At 43.3% G+C, this 15767-nt stretch overlaps 1 protein-coding gene across 2 annotated transcripts in view; it reads right to left on the bottom strand.

Moving 5' to 3' along the window:
* Positions 1–15767, bottom strand: part of NUP58 (nucleoporin 58) — a 353742-nt gene that overhangs the window by 144447 nt on the left and 193528 nt on the right. For both annotated transcript variants that reach the window (XM_085621608.1, XM_085621609.1), the window contains exons 10-12: positions 1822–1901; positions 1553–1671; positions 677–759 (exon numbers count right to left, since the gene is read on the bottom strand). In XM_085621608.1, the coding sequence (XP_085477734.1) occupies positions 677–759; positions 1553–1671; positions 1822–1901 (282 nt within the window). The remainder of the gene's footprint in view (positions 1–676; positions 760–1552; positions 1672–1821; positions 1902–15767) is intronic.

Here is a 15767-nt window from a genome sequence, read left to right as displayed (position 1 = left end):
TGCTTCCTTTGTGAAAGGGCTTCTCAAATGAACCTTAATGATTCCCTATGATAAGTCATGCACCCATTCGATTATAGAAACCTGCTGCCAGTCAAGCTAATTACTGTAGACACCTGCTAAGGATGGGCTAGAGATGAGGAAATGTATCAGAGGCAGTTGTCATTCTTGTAATATTCTAATCATTAGATCCTCCGTTTTGATTAGATTGTGTACTTATATGCATGCACTGCAATCAACATGTAGAAAAGACAATCTGGTCTTCAAACCAGAAGAGATCCATACTGTGTGCTAACATTTTAAAGAGGCTGTAGCTGCAACTTGATGAACCTTCACAAAAAGTAATGTACACACTGAATTGGTTTGAAATGAAGAACGTCTGAATTAGTAGCAAAAAAATAATATATATATTTTTTTTTAAGTCCCTTCAACGACTGTGAAACGCTGGGAAAGGTCCCACTGGAGTGCTGATTAAACTGATAGAATGTTCTTTAGGATTTTTACAGTCTCCACAATAAATGTTCAGTGACAGTTGAGTACAGTGTGATGCATGGGTTGACTAAAGTACGATTTATGCATTTTTGGAACTCTAAAAACAAGGATGTAAACTTAATCAACCATGTTAAAATATTCTAGTTTGTCTGCAATTTCACAAACACACCAGGAAAAAAAAGCTTACCTTCACATTCTCGTGGATGGACTGGAGTTGAGCAGCGAGGGCTACAAATGTTTGGTACAGTTTCTGCATTGCCAGAGACAAATCTATAGAACAAGTTGAAGAGAAAAAAATAATAAGAAATCCAAATTGACTTTTAACCTCATGAACCATGAACGAATGCATTGTTCATACATAGCCACATGCTCTGGATTGAACCCTACCCTTTCCTTAAACATTAAGACAATTACACTACTGATTTTGTACATTTACCCCAACTTTGGGCATCATCTGATTTCACTTAGAGTGCAATTCCAAAGCAACATTGTGATATTAGGAAAAGTCAAAATTCCTGAGATGTAAAGAGTTTCTACAATGCGATGTCGGTATGAAATAACTCTCACACGTTAAAAGTTTAGTAGTGATTTGAGAGATAAAATGAAAGAGGGTTTGAAACAAAACAGAATCCTTATTGTTTCAAATCCTCCTCTGCCAATTCTTCTCTACAAACACAGTAAAGGTTTTCACTGTAGCTCTATAAGGATCAAATGGCATGTACCCAGTTAGGTACATTTTTGCGCAAAACAATACATTTAAAAACGAGGGGAGCATGATTTTAGTCCCTGGGCAACAGATGCGCAATCAATTTATATGGCTTTGTCCAAAAGAAAAATATGTAATTCATTATAGAAGTGGACACAGTCCTTTCAAGCACATAGCATAGAAGCACAAGTTACTTACTTGTGTAACGATAAATCTGTAAGAGACATTAGTTAGTGATATATTCCTTACCTTGGAATATCCCCTGGCGTCAGACTGGATCCGGATATTCTAAGGTAAGGAATCTATCACTAACGTGTCTCTTTCAGATAACATATCTTTCAAGCATGCATACTATACCTTGAGGGGTCAGATGTGAATTATTTGCTTGAGTAGCAAGATGATTTTCAAGCTCCTCGATTTGCTGCCTGTATTGTTGTAACTGCACTTCAAACTGCTCCACCAATGTTCTAAAGTAACTGCACAGACACGAACAGAAAAACATTAAACAAATCACACACTGTTTGACTTTCACTACCAATTCTGCATCTTTCACCCCAGAGGCAAGTGTTCAAGGATTGTGACAAAATCCTCACAGATTACAAGACAAGATGCAAATTTTAACTTACTCAGCTGGGGCTGTATTTTCATGTTGAAGGCCTGGAGGTGTTTTCTGTGTCCTGACAGCTATTTCAGCATTTTTGAGTTCCTAAAAATAAGACATTGGTAACTGAAGACAAAAGGCTAATTCTTTCATTTTTAAAACAAATAAAATAATTGTAAATCTGGGTCATCAGTTTCCTGGGGTAAATTGGTCCTCCAAGCTGAAACATCAGGATTAAATAAACAAAAAGCAAATACTTGTTGATACTGCCTGCATTAAACCCGGTCATGAGGTAGGGTGGCACCACACCTCAGTTACTTTAAAGTTGACTCTGGTAGTCACTGCTCATTTCTTATGACCAACTTATAAACTTAACCAAAGGAAATGATGGACAGAGTGTTGAACATTGCAAGCACTCACCCCCAGTCAACTGATCTGGGTTTAATCCATCACCGTTCTTTAGCCCACTCTGCCACCCCAGTTCAGACATGGCCATATGCAAATCAGTCTGACCCTGTGCCTCATGGGAACAGTCCAGCCCGAACTGCCAAGCCATGTCTTCCCTGAATTAGAAACAACCTTCCTAGGACCGGTTTCTGGCATTACAGCCGTCTTCAGCCAGGCTTGCTTGAATCCAGTGGCAAAGTGAGCAAGGGACTCACGTCTGAGCATACCCTGCCAACTTATGGCGAACAAAGCAAAACCAAAGGAAATGATGGACGGAGTGTTGAACATTGCAAGCACTCACCCCCAGTCAATATGAGGCACAGGGTCAGACTGATTTGCATATGGCCATGTCTGAACTGGGGTGGCAGAGTGGGCTAAAGAACGGTGATGGATTAAACCCAGATCAGTTGACTGGGGGTGAGTGCTTGCAATGTTAAACACTCCGTCCATCATTTCCTTTGGTTTTGCAACTTATAAACTTACCACTTCGTGGCATGTATGAAAACGGCATCTGAAGGATTAGCCAAATGTTCCTTTCACAAATCCAACCAGTAATAAGAGTAAGAAAGTCATTTACCAGTAACACTTGTATTCAATCATGGGTATTCTCATTTAATGTATAAAGGCTGACTATCCTCATCTATGTGGTAGTTTCCTAAACATATCCCAACTACTATTTGCCACTATAAAACGTTCTCATTTGGAAAAGGAGAAAACATCAAAAATGGGGTTCAAAGTACACCAGTCAACACTGCAAAGGCATTTCTATGTTCCCCTTTTCACCCCTCAAGTGTTGAATGTTCACCCCAAGTGATGAGCAATTTCCTTTTGTATTTGGGGAAATTCATGTTTAGATAAAATGCTATCACTAAAGATTTTCAGGCCAAATTGGTCTCCTTTTCCCCCACATGTTGGAGATTGTAAAAGTGCCCGGGAATTGTGATGCACACTGGAGCAACTTGAAAAATAATTGGCTAAATAAGGAAAATGCTACTTATCCAGTATACATCTGTTCTTGGCATGTAGGGCTGTGGAGTCACATGCTGTGCATAGCCTGCTATCTAGTGTTGGGACCGGATGTTTGCACTTTGTTTTTGTTCGAAGAAGTCTTTTCCAGTCACGAGGTAGGTGACTCCTCCTCTCGGTGATAGTGCGCATGGGCATAGACTCCATTGTTAAGAATGTTTGCCACAGAGGGTGATAATGGAGTTAGTAAAAATAGTACGCAATGTAAATGTATATATGTATCTAAGATGTAACTGCAACAGGTATAGGTACCCGGGGAGGTGTGTGGGCGCATACGATTACAGCTCTACATGCTAAGAACAGATGCATACTGGTTAAGTAGCATTTTCCGCTCAAGGCATGTGAGCTGTAGATCACATGCTGTGCATAAACTATAAAGCAGTTATCTACCAAAGTGGTGGCTAACCTACAGCTGTTGCAGTTGTCTGAAATAGTGTACGTAAAACTGCTTGCCCCACACTAGCTTGCTGTTTTGCTAACACATCTATACAATAGTGTTTTGTGAATGTGTGAGGTATAGACCATGTTGGAGCTTTGCAGATACCATCTATGGGTATGTTTCCTAAGAAAGCCATAGAAGCCCCTAGTTTGCGTGTTGAGTGCGCTCTAGGGGTAATAATTAGTGTTCTTTTTGCTTGTGCATAGCATATTTGAATGCACTTGACTATTCACCTTGCAATGCCTGTTTTTGATATAGGATTGCCTTTCTGTGGTGGAGCAAAGCGACAAATAGTTGTTTTGCGAAAAGGGTTTGTCCTTTCTATAAAGTAAAGAATTGCTCTTTTCACATCTAAAGTGTGTAACGCACGTTCTGCCACAGAATCTGGTTGACGGAAGAACACAGGCAACTCAACAGCTTGGTTGATATGAAAGGCAGAAGTGACCTTTGGTAGAAATTTAGGGTTGGTTCGAAGAACCACTTTGTGTTGGTGTATTTGTAAGAATGGCTATTCTATGGTTAGTGCTTGAAGCTCACCCACTCTCCTCAGAGCTGTGATAGCTATGAGGAAAGCTACCTTCCAAGTGAGACATTGTATTTCACATCTATGCAATGGTTCAAAGGGTAGACCCATTAGGCTGGTGACGACAATGTTGAGATTCCACACTGGAGCAGGTGAAAGTCTTGGAGGAATGGTTCTTGTAAGTCCCTCCATAAATGCTTTAATGACAGGCACTCTAAAAAGAGATAGATGTCGGTTCTGTAGATATGCAGCTATTGCAGCAAGATGAAAGCGTATGGAAGAGTACAATAAATTGGAACGTTGCAGATGTAGTAAATAGCAAATGATGTTTTGAACTGAAGCGTCCAGTGGATCTATCGGATTGTTATTGCAGTATATTACAAATCGCTTCCACTTTGCTGCATAGGATGCCCTTGTGGTAGGATGTCTAGCCCCTGATAATATTCATGCAGTCTGGCGGAAGATTAAGGTAGCCAAACTCCAAGATTTCAGGTTGCAGATTGCAAGGTTGAGATTGCTGGGATCAGAATGTCGTATCTCTCCATGGCTCTAAGTGAGAAAATTGGGAGTGAGGTGTAGTTTTTGGTGAGGAACTACTGAGAGCTCCAACAGGGTTGTGAGTAAGGGTTGTAGGACCCATGTGAGAGCAGCTAGGATTAATGTCAGGGACGCCTGTCTGAGCTTCCGAACCACTTATGGAATGAGTGGGAGAGGCGAAAAAGCGTAGGCAAATATCCCTGACCAATTCATCCATAGTGCATTGCCCTTGGACAATGGGTGTAGATATCTGGATGCAAAGTTTGGGCATTTTGCATTTAGGTTTGTGGCGAACTGATCTATGTCTGGAAAAAAAAACATTTGGAAGAATGGGAGGAGAACTTGAGGGTGGAGTTCCCATTCGTGGAACTGTTGTCTGACGACTGAGCAGATCTGCAACCTGATTGTTTACTCCTGGGAGGTGTTCTGCAAGGAGAAACATTGTGACGTATGGCCCATCTCCAGATGGTCTGTGCTAGTAGGAGCGCTTCCCCTTGTTTTTGTATGTAGTACATTGCTGTAAATGTGTCTGTACGAATCAGGACAGCTTTGCCTACTAGATGAACTTGAAACGCTTTAAGCGCTAAAAAAATCACTAGCAGCTCTAGATGATTTATGTGAAGCTGCTTTTGCTGCAGGCTCCACATGCCCTGAATTGTATGCATCTGGAGAGGAGCTCCCCAACAAGTGAGCGATGCATCTGTTAGCACGATTTGTGGAACCGGGTCTATGAAGGGCCACCCTTTTGAAAGGTTTGTGTATTCCATCACTGCAGAGAGCGATGGGTGTGGCCGTCCACCAACAGTAGATCTGATAAGAGAGCCTGAGCCTGGTTCCACTGACGTGCTAGGCACTCCTGAAGGGGACACAGCTGGAGTCTTGCGTAAGGGACTATTAGAAGGCAAGACACCATCATCCCTACTAACTGCATGAACACTCGAGCTGCCAATGAGTGTTGAGGCTGAAACGGACAGAAGTTTGCATGTTGCGGATTCTGGCCGGATTGGGGTAGGCCAAAGCCTTTTGTACATCTATTGTGGCTCCCAGATACGCCTGTGCGTTGGATGGACGTAGATGGGATTTGGACAGACTTACTGTGAATCCAAGATCTGTTTTATGAGTGTGACGTAGACAACTTTTTTGCGAGCTGGCTTTAATGAGCAAGTCGTCCAAATATGGGAAGACGTGACTGTGTTGTCCTCGAAGAGGAGTTGCGACTACTGCCAGACACTTGGTGAAAACCCTGGGTGCAGTATTTACTCCGAATGGGAGCACCTTGAACTGATAAGCTGGCCTGCTACTACGAACCTGAGGTATTTGCGGTGAGCAGGGTGTTTTGGGATATGGAATTAGGCGTCCTTTAATTCCAGAGTGTACAGGAAGTCGCTTTGTTGAAAGGAGCGGAAGTACTTGTTGTAGAGTTGATGGAGCAGTAGCACTTGCTGGAGATAAGCCATGTGAAAGTGGTCCGACTGAATGTATAGATTTAGTTCTCCGAGGTCTAGTATAGGCCTGAAAGAGCCGTCCTTTTTGGGAATCAAGAAGTACAGGGAGAATACTCCGGTCCCTTGATGTTTTAATGGCACTGGTTCTATTCTCCTTTCTCCAACAGAGAAAAAATTTCCTTTTTCAAAAGAGTAAGATGTTCCTGTGACATTGCATGTGATATTGGAGGAATGTTTGGGCGAGTGTTTGTAAGTTTCAGGCAGTAACCATATTGGATAATTTGTAAAACCCGTTTTTGTCTGAGGTGATGGTGTTCCAGACTGGGAGAACTTGAGAGAAGTCCCCCTACAGGAGTGGTATGATCGAGGGTTAGCGGAAGCAAGTCACTGTTTGTTATTTGCGAGGGTAAGTGAGTGTGGAGTTGCCTCTGCCGCTTCCCTTACCATGGTTTAATCTAAAACCTCCTCTAAAATAGCCTCTTGATGAGGGCGATTGGTTGTTGCCCTTGAAGGAGGAGGAGGAGGAGGTATTTTCTGTGGTAACATTTTTGGAGCAACCCCTGTGAAAGGAGTGCCGATAGGAACCCCTACTCGCAGGTAACTGTAAACCCCCATGGACTTGGCGACCTCAGTTTTCTTCATTTTTTCCAGCGAGGTGTCCATTGCTGGACCAAAGAAGTGTTACTTATCAAAGGGCTTATTGAGAATGGAGGCCTGTACCTCAGGTCTGAAACCTGAAATTCTCAACCATGCGTGTCTACGTAGTAGTACGCTGGGTCTAATGCGCACTTGGAGGTATTGGTGAGAAGTTTGCCCTCCTGGATAAGATCATATGCCTTAGATTTTCGCTTATCAGGCAGAAATTGCATATGTTTTCTAGCTCATCGTAATGAGCCCTATCATATCTGGCTAGCAAAGCCTGAGCATTAGCAATGCGCCAGTGATTAGCTGCTTGTGAGCTACCCTTTTGCCAGAGGCATCAATTAACTTGGACTCCTTATCAGGAGGAGGGGCCTCACCTGTGGTCTGTTAGTTAGCTCTCTTGCGAGCATTAGAAACCACAAGAGAGTCTAAGGGCAGCTGGCCCTTGATGTAGGCAGGGTCAGTAGGTGCTGGCTTATATTTCTTCTCAACCGCTGGCGTGATGATTCTTGCCCTTACAGGATCTTTAAAAACCTCATCTGCATGCTTAATCATTGCCTTAAGCATTGGTAGTGTATGTGTAGTTTTCTGAGTGGAGCTTAAGGTCTCAAACAAGAAGTACTCCTCTAAAGCCTCTTTATGTAGTTCCACCTCATGGTCATGAGCAGCCTTATTAAGAAGCTCAACGTAGCCTATATTGTCCTCAGGTGGTGATGGCCTGGTCTGTATAAGTCCGCAGGCAGAGGAAGAACCAGAGCCTTTTTTGTCTTTGGTTGTTGGGGCAAGGGGGTTTCTGTACTCACAGTACGCTGACCTGGTGTAGCTTGCTACTCTTCTTCCATGTCGGAGTCGGCCTCTGACACGGAGACATATTCCTCTTCGTCGGCTCCTTGGTGTGTTTCTTCTCGGTCGGAATGTTCGCAGAAAATCTCCGGTACGGAGCCACCTTGGTGTTGCAACTCGTGACGTCGAGCCAGACGGTCACGAAGCGTCGTCTTTGATCGAAACAATCGGCACGCGTCGCAGTCTTTCTCGTCGTGTTCAGGGGACAAACAGAGATTGCACACTTCTTGCAGGTCGGTGAGCTGAAACTTGGCGCGACACTCGGGACAGAGCTTGAATGGAGTCCGTTCCATCGACTGCTAGTGAGCTCAGCCGGGTATGCACAACAGCCCTCCACGAGTTTCCAGATCAAAGATCTTTCAAGTCGAAACGATACGCGGAAATTGGGAATCGCGATTGAGAAAAGACCGTCGAGGGTAGTGGATTGCGCGTCGAAGGGAACCGGAGAAACGGTGCCGAACCGGAGCTCAGCAATTCACATCCGAACCCGATGGCGGAAAAAAACAATCCAACAATGGAGTTGATGCCCATGAGCACCATCATCGAAAGGAGGAGTCACCTACCTTGTGACTGGAAAAAACTTCTTCGTACAAAAACAAAGTGCAAACACCGGACCCAGCACTAGATGGCAGGCTATGCACAGCATGTGATCTACAGCTCAAATGCTTAGAACATACTGTTTTTTATAAGGCATAAATTTGACATATTCAGGACATTCTGGGTAAGAAAAGGTTGCAAGGCTTGCAAACATGCATGGGTTTTGTAGATTTCACTGGTTACCACATGGCCTTGGATCCCCCCAAAAAACCTCATTCACTTATTAACCCTCAATGGAAAACAATGCATCCAAATTGCTCAAAGCACAGATATTTGTTTGCTCGCTTTTCCACAGAGAAATGCTTATCCATAGACATGGCCTCACATAGACAAATGAAGCTTGGAAACAATGGGTGAAGAGGCACAAAGGAGACAAACTAGAGGAAGTGGACAGCACCAGTGAAATTGTGCACTGAAACTGTCCACTTCCTCTAATGGTTCTTCACTACCTTATTGTGTAGAATAGGAATGAAGTCCTTTTATTCACTGCACTTCCAAAGTGGAAATGCAAATAGTGGATAGAGAGAAGAGTGTCATGCCTGTGTGGAATGCAAGACTCACCACTCCATTCATCTATCTTAGTTTATCTTTTGACAGTTCCTGGGTGGAATACAAAAATATTGTACACAAGGTAACCTCAGTGGATGCCTCATTGTCGTTGATGGAAAAGAGGCTGGCTAAGACTGAGGGAGAACTCCAAGTAGTGACATTAGTGTCGCAAGTAGAGACCTCAGTTCGTAAGATGAAAGCAGCCAAGGCGGATCAGTGTGATAAAAAAAGTTTAAAAAAAGAATGGGCATGCCATTGCTGCCTAGCTGGAAACAATGGAAACACCGTGAAAGCAGTCAAGATTTGATTGCAGAGGGTGCCAAAACGTTTTTGAGTACGAGAACTTTTTCAGCCTCTGCACAGGAACTTCCTGGCAAAGCATGTCAAAGAATGCACAATCTACTCAGGGGTGGTGGTTCATAAGGCCTATAAGCTGCTCACTACAGGTTCTGGGTATAATGCAAATTCAAGTGGATGGTGATTGGAGAATTGAATAGACTGTCAGAAAGAGAAGTAATCTTGAGCACGACGGCTAAACAGAGAAGCAATCGTGATATTTCCAGATTATAGTCAGGCCACTCGGTGCAGACAGCCATTACAGTACAGGAAGACCTGTTACCCCTGCAGTTCGAGGCAAAAGTTTGGCATTCAGCAAAACTAAATGTTCAAGAAGGTCCAAACACCTCAAATCATTTTAGAGACAAGACTACATGACCAGAACCCACTGCCTGAGACTTGCAGCCCCTGGAACAGATAGCCACATTTCTACCCTTTTGGGATTTTCTAAATGGTATTAGGCACAACTGAGTAGCTCCTTTGGTGATTCTATGACGTTATAACGCATGCCCTTACCACTCATGCGTTACAACGGGGACGCCATTGCAACGCATAACCTTTACAATGCATATGACTTTACCACGCATACCTTTACAACAAATTTCGTTGTAAAAGCATGAATGTTGAGGGCAAACTCGTGGTAAAGGCTTTCCCTGACCCCTGCTAGAGTCCTCAACCCAGTCCTAAGATCTAGAAGCGGACCCCTGCGCAACCCCCCTCCCCCCCCCCACTTTCTAAAAACTACCTGTGTCCTGCCCTGAGCCCTAAAAGGGGACCCATGCGCGACAACAGTCCTTAAAAAATAATTACATTCACTTAATAAAATAATGAAATTTATAAATAAATACTAATTAATAAAAAATCCCCCTTACCTCTCCAACGCGTTCTCCAGCTCCCCCGAGGCATGGCGCACATCGTAAATAGGAAGTGGAAGGGTCCTCCATTTCCTCTAGTGATGCACATAGCATTCACCACCCTTACCACACAAGGATTATGTTACTTACCCTGTAAACCTCTGCTCTTGGCAAGTAGAGCTGTTGAGTCAAATGCTTTGCATACTCTGCCATCTAGTGTTGGGTCTGGATTTTTGTAAGTTGTTTTTCATCGAAGAAATCTTTTCCAGTAACAAGGTAAAGTGACTCCTCCTTTCAATGATAATGCGCATGGGCATCGACTCCATTGTTAGATTGTTTTGCCGCAAGAGGGTGAGAATAGAGAAAGTGAGTGTAGTATAGAGATGTCCATGTGTTTGTGATATGAATATTAAGAACTGCAACAACCATAGGTATCCGGGGAGGAAGGCGGGAGCATGTGAATCTACAACTCTACATGCCAAGAAAAGATGGTAACAGGGTAAGTAACAAATTGTTCAAGGAACGTGTGCTGTAGATACACATGCTTTGCATAGGCTGTATAGCAGTACCTCTCCCAAAGCTGTGGCTAACCACTGAGTGTTGCAGTTGTTTGAAAAAGTGTTTTTAGCACTGCTTGTCCAACATTAGCTTATTGAGGTGCTAATACATCCACACAATAATGTTTGGTAATGTCAGCTATGGGAATGTTGCCTAAAAAGGCCATAGATGCTCCTATCTTGGGAGTAGAATGTGCTCTAGGAGGTACAGTTAAAGTTATTTTAGATTTAATATAGCAAGTTGGAATACTTTTGTTGTCGTTTTTTCGCGAAAATCCTTTGTCCCATCAATGTAGAATAGTGCTATTTTGACATCAAATGTGTGTAGAGGTCTTTCAGCTAGAGAATCAGGTTGAGGGAAGAAACCAGGTAACTCAACTGATTGGTTTATGTGAAAAGCAGAGACTACTTTTGGAGGACGTTTTGGATTTGTACGAAAAACTATCCTATCTTTATGAAGTTGAAAGAAGGGTTCTTCTAAGGTTAATGCCTGTAACTCACCAACCCATCTTAACGAAGTGATAACAATCAAGAAGGCAACCTTCCATTAAATAAATTGTAATGAACAATTGTGTAATAGCTCAAAAGGTAGACCCATGAGCCTTGTGAGAACATGGTTAAGGTTCGAGACAGATGCAGGTGGTACCCTGGGTGGTGGTATTCTTTTAAGGCCTTCCATAAAGGCTTTGATTACTGGAACTTTGAATAAAGATAAATGTTGCCTGTTTTTAAGATATGCAGCTATTGCTGCAAGGTGTGATCGAATAAATGTGTGGGCTAAACCTGCACGCTGAAGATGCAAAAGATAAATGATATTTTGTATGGATGCATCTAGCGGATCAATTAATTTATTATTGCAATATATAACAAATCTTTTCCATTTTGCTACCTAACATGCTCTAGTGATAGGTTTCCTTGCTTCTTTAAGAATGGTCATACAATCTGGTGGTAGGTTTAGACTTCAGGAGCCAAATCGCTCGGTTAATGTCCTTGGGATTTGGATGTCCGATTTTTCCACGGTTCTGTGTGAGAATGTTTGACATTATGTGAAGCATCTGATGTGCAACCACTGACCCAACAACTAGATAGCGGAAGGATGCACAGCATGTGAATCCAGAAAAGGATTCATGCTGCAAAATCCAATTTTTCAAATTACGGAAGGAGAACTTGTGGGTTAAGTTCCCACTCGTGTATTTATTGTTTCATTCTACTGAGGAGATTGACAAAGATGTCTTTCCCAGGAAGGAGTTCTGCCAGGAGCTGGATTTTGTAATGAATTGCACAATGCCAAATTGTCAGAGAGGTGTGACTGTTCTAGAGAGTGTGTGTCCGCCCCCAACCCTGTTTTTGTACATAGTTTTCATATTGTCCGTCCGGATTAAGACAACGTTCCCTACTAGGTGAATTAGAAATGCTTTCAACGCTAGTTGACCTGCTTGCAGTTCTAGGTAGTTGATGTGATAGTTCTGTTTGGTGTTCCAAAGGCCCTGAACTGTTTAATGTTGTAAATGTGCACCCCACCCTGTGAGATGAGTCTGTTGTGAGCACGACTTGTGGAATAGGGTGGATAAAAGGCCACCCTCTTGATTCATTTTGTGTGCTCCACCAGTGCAGAGAGCGATGAGTGTGGCGGTCTACCAACACTAAATTTGTTAGCTGATCCTGTGATTGATGCCACTGACGTGCCAAACACTCTTGTAGAGGACGCATGTTTAGTCTTGCATGAGGCACTATGGTAATGCACGAGGCCATCATCCCTAGTAACTGCAGGAAGGTTCTGGCTGTGAGATAGTGGTTGTTTTGAAACTGTAGTAGCAATGTTTGAAAATTGTGAATTCTGGCTGCATTGGGATATGCAAGAGCCCTTTGAGTGTTTAGAATGGCTACTAGATATGGTTGTATCTGATTGGGTGGAAGATGGGATTTTTGCGTATTGACTGCAACCGATGTAGACAATTTATGGTGATTTGAGTGTGTTGCACACATTTGTGATGTGTGTTGGCTTTTATGAGCCAATTGTCTAAGTATGGGAATACATGTATTTGTTGTCTTCTTAGATGTGCTGCTACCACTGCCAGGCATTTGGTGAACACTCTGGGTGCAGTTGTCACTCCAAATGGAAATACTTTGAACTGATAATGATTTTTTCCTATCACAAATCTGAGGTATCTGCGATTGCTGGGTGAATGGGTATATGAAAGAATGCGTCCATTAAGTCTAGTGTTGACAATAAGTCGCCTTGCTGCAAAAGTGGAAGTACTTGTTTTAGAGTGATCATGTGGAAGTGTTTTGATAATATGTAGAGGTTTAAAGGCCGGAGAGCACAATATTGGTATTAACCAACCGTCTTTTTTGGGAATTAGGAAGTATAGTGAATATACTCCTGATCCTTGTTCTTGTAATGGGATGAGTTCTATAGCTCCTTTTGTTAGAAGAGCTTGTACTTCTTGATTGCAAAAAGAACAATTGAAACCCCGAAACCGGTACTAGGATGCTTGTTTCCAGTCCAAGGAGGACCTGGCTTGGCAGTTTGGGCTGGACTGTACTCATGAGGCACAGGGTCAAGACTGATTTGCATATGGCTGGGTTCAAACTGGAACGGCATGGTGAACAAAAAAAACGATGGATTTAAGCCCAGATTTCTGTACTGGGGTGAATGTAGGACATTGTTCTGCATTCTGTCCATCAACTGTTGTTTTTGCATTTGTACTTCTTGTTTGAGCAGATGTTTGTGTTCCAAAGACACTGTGTGAATGGGAGCTGGAATGTTGGGAGGGTTGCTTGTGAGCTACAGCCAATAACCTTGTTGGATGATGTTCAACACCCAATTGTCTGTTATCGATTGCCAAATGGGAAGAAACTGATGTAATCTTCCCCCGACAGGTGATGAATGTTCGAAGGTGGGGGTGTGGGTGATATCAAGTAACTGTTTGTTAGTGGATGGAGAGGTACGTGATGGTGTACCTCTTCCTTTAAAGTTGTTACCTCTAATCCACCTCTATAGAATTCTCTAGAGGGGTCAGGCTGTGTCTGTGTTTTATACGATGTTGTGGTGGCATCTGTGGTATTAGTTTTTGAAGCCCCCACTGTAGAAGGAGCGACAAAAGGAACCTCTAGTAGACGGAGACTGCTCCCATTGATTTTGCCACTTTTGTGTCCTTTTTCATCTTCTCTAGCGATTGGTCTATGTGAGGCCCAAAAAGGTGTTTTTATCAAGTGGTGCTTTAAGGATAGTTTGTTAAACTTCTGGTTTAAAACCAGCAATTCTGAGACTACCTGTAGTGTCTGCAGCATCTAAAACGCATCTACTAGATGAATTGGAAATAAGCTTGCCCTCTTGCACTATTTCTTGCCCTTTTTTTGTGTGTTCTTCTGGGAGATATTGTACTAATTATTCCATCTCATCCCAGTGTGCCCTATCGTACCTAGCCAACAGACCTCGAGTGTTGGCTATGCACCAATGAATGACTGATTGAGCGGCTACTCTTGCCGGAAGCATCTATTAATTTTGATTCTTTATCAGGAGGAGGTGTCTCTCCTGAAGTTTGTGAATTTGCACTTTTGCGTGTGTTCGAAACTACTACCGAAACTAAAGGTAACTGACCCTTATTAAAGACTGGGTCAGATGGAGGGGGTTTGTATTTTTGTCCACCCTAGTTGCTAGGATAGATGGTCTAACTGGATCCTTACAAATATTGTCTGCATGCCTCATCATACCCTTTAACATAGATTGAGACGTTCGGTATGTGTTCCCTAAAGTTTCAAAAAGGAATTCCTCTTCTAGGTCTTCTTTATGTAAGGTACCCCCATGGTAGGTGGCTGCTCTAGCAATTAGCTCTTGATATGTATGATCATCATCAGAAGGGGAAGGTTTGGCTGGTATAGATCTGAATCTGTGTCTACTGGTGGGTCTATATTATAGTCATCCCACGGATCAGGTAGTGGCTGATTATCAGTGTCCTCATCATCTCCTATATCCGGATTTATATCAGGAGAACCTAGAGGTGAAATATGTAAAGGGTCTGAAGCTGGTATGAGAGGCACTGGTGAAGAAGGTGGAGTGGTTTGAGGAATGTTAATAGGACTAGTAGATATGTCCTTTTTCTTCTCGAGAGTGATTCTGTATTCAGTGTCTATTTTCCTTTTGGGAGGTGGTTTTACTGACGTAGTTGTAATGTGTCCACAGTTTGAGGATTAATATGTACTTTCTTCTGTCTCTGATCCAGCTTTAGCTTAATTTTTTCCAGAATAGCCTCCGGTGTCTTTAGAGGAGCATCTTTCTGTTTCGGTGCTGAAATTTCCGGTGCCGAGCTGGATTTGCCCTTTTTATTTTTTGATCCCGAATGCTTCGGAATCTAAGGGGTGTCATCTCGGTTTGAGCCAAACCGGAAGGCTTGACTTGCTATTTCAGTGCAGAGCCGAACGGCGGGGCAGTGGAATCAGAGTCTTGGTGCCTAACATGGCCTGATGGCAGTGGTGGCCCAATAGCCTTTGTCTTGGTTGAAGTGGGTTTGGTTGGCAATGGGGATTTGTTACTGTGAGAAAGTGCCATCTTTCTTGCATGGTATGCCCCCACTTTTTGCTAAATTGCTGAATGTACTTCGATTGAGTGTACCCTGGGTTCCTGCCAATCAGGTGCCCAGGGCCTATGTTCCTTCCTTAAACCACACAAACTCCAAATTGGCAAACCCTAGCCACATGTCAGCCCCTAGTAAATGGTACCCTAGGTACCCAGGGCCTTGTGACCAGGGAAGGCCTCTAAGGGCTGCAGCACTCATTGTGCCACCCTCAGAGGCCCTGTACCCTTACACACACACACTGCCCTTGCAGGCTGAGTGTCTGGGTGCAGGACAAAACAAAGAGTCGACATGGCACACATCACTGTGTACCATGCCCATCACCTACACTGCCAAGGCGTATGCCAGCCACCCCTCTAGCTGGGTGCATTACGCCTATGGTGTGGGCACAGGAGCAGGAGCCCTGTGCCCCTACAGTACCCGGGTCCATTCCTGGGCACTGTAAGTGCAGTGCTGTCATTTAAGGATACATGGTGCTGAGAGCTTGTCAAACACGAGCTCCACAGCACCATACTGGCAACACTGAAGCCTGGGAAGTTTGGTATCAAACTTCTCAGCACATTGAACCCACACTGATGCCAGTGTGGGATTTAATGTAC

This window comes from Triturus cristatus, chromosome 8 (genome assembly GCF_964204655.1).
Source record: "Triturus cristatus chromosome 8, aTriCri1.1, whole genome shotgun sequence".
NCBI lineage: Eukaryota > Metazoa > Chordata > Amphibia > Caudata > Salamandridae > Triturus > Triturus cristatus.
The sequence above is the reverse complement of the archived record's forward strand: the minus strand, read 5'-3'. Positions and strand labels throughout refer to the sequence as shown.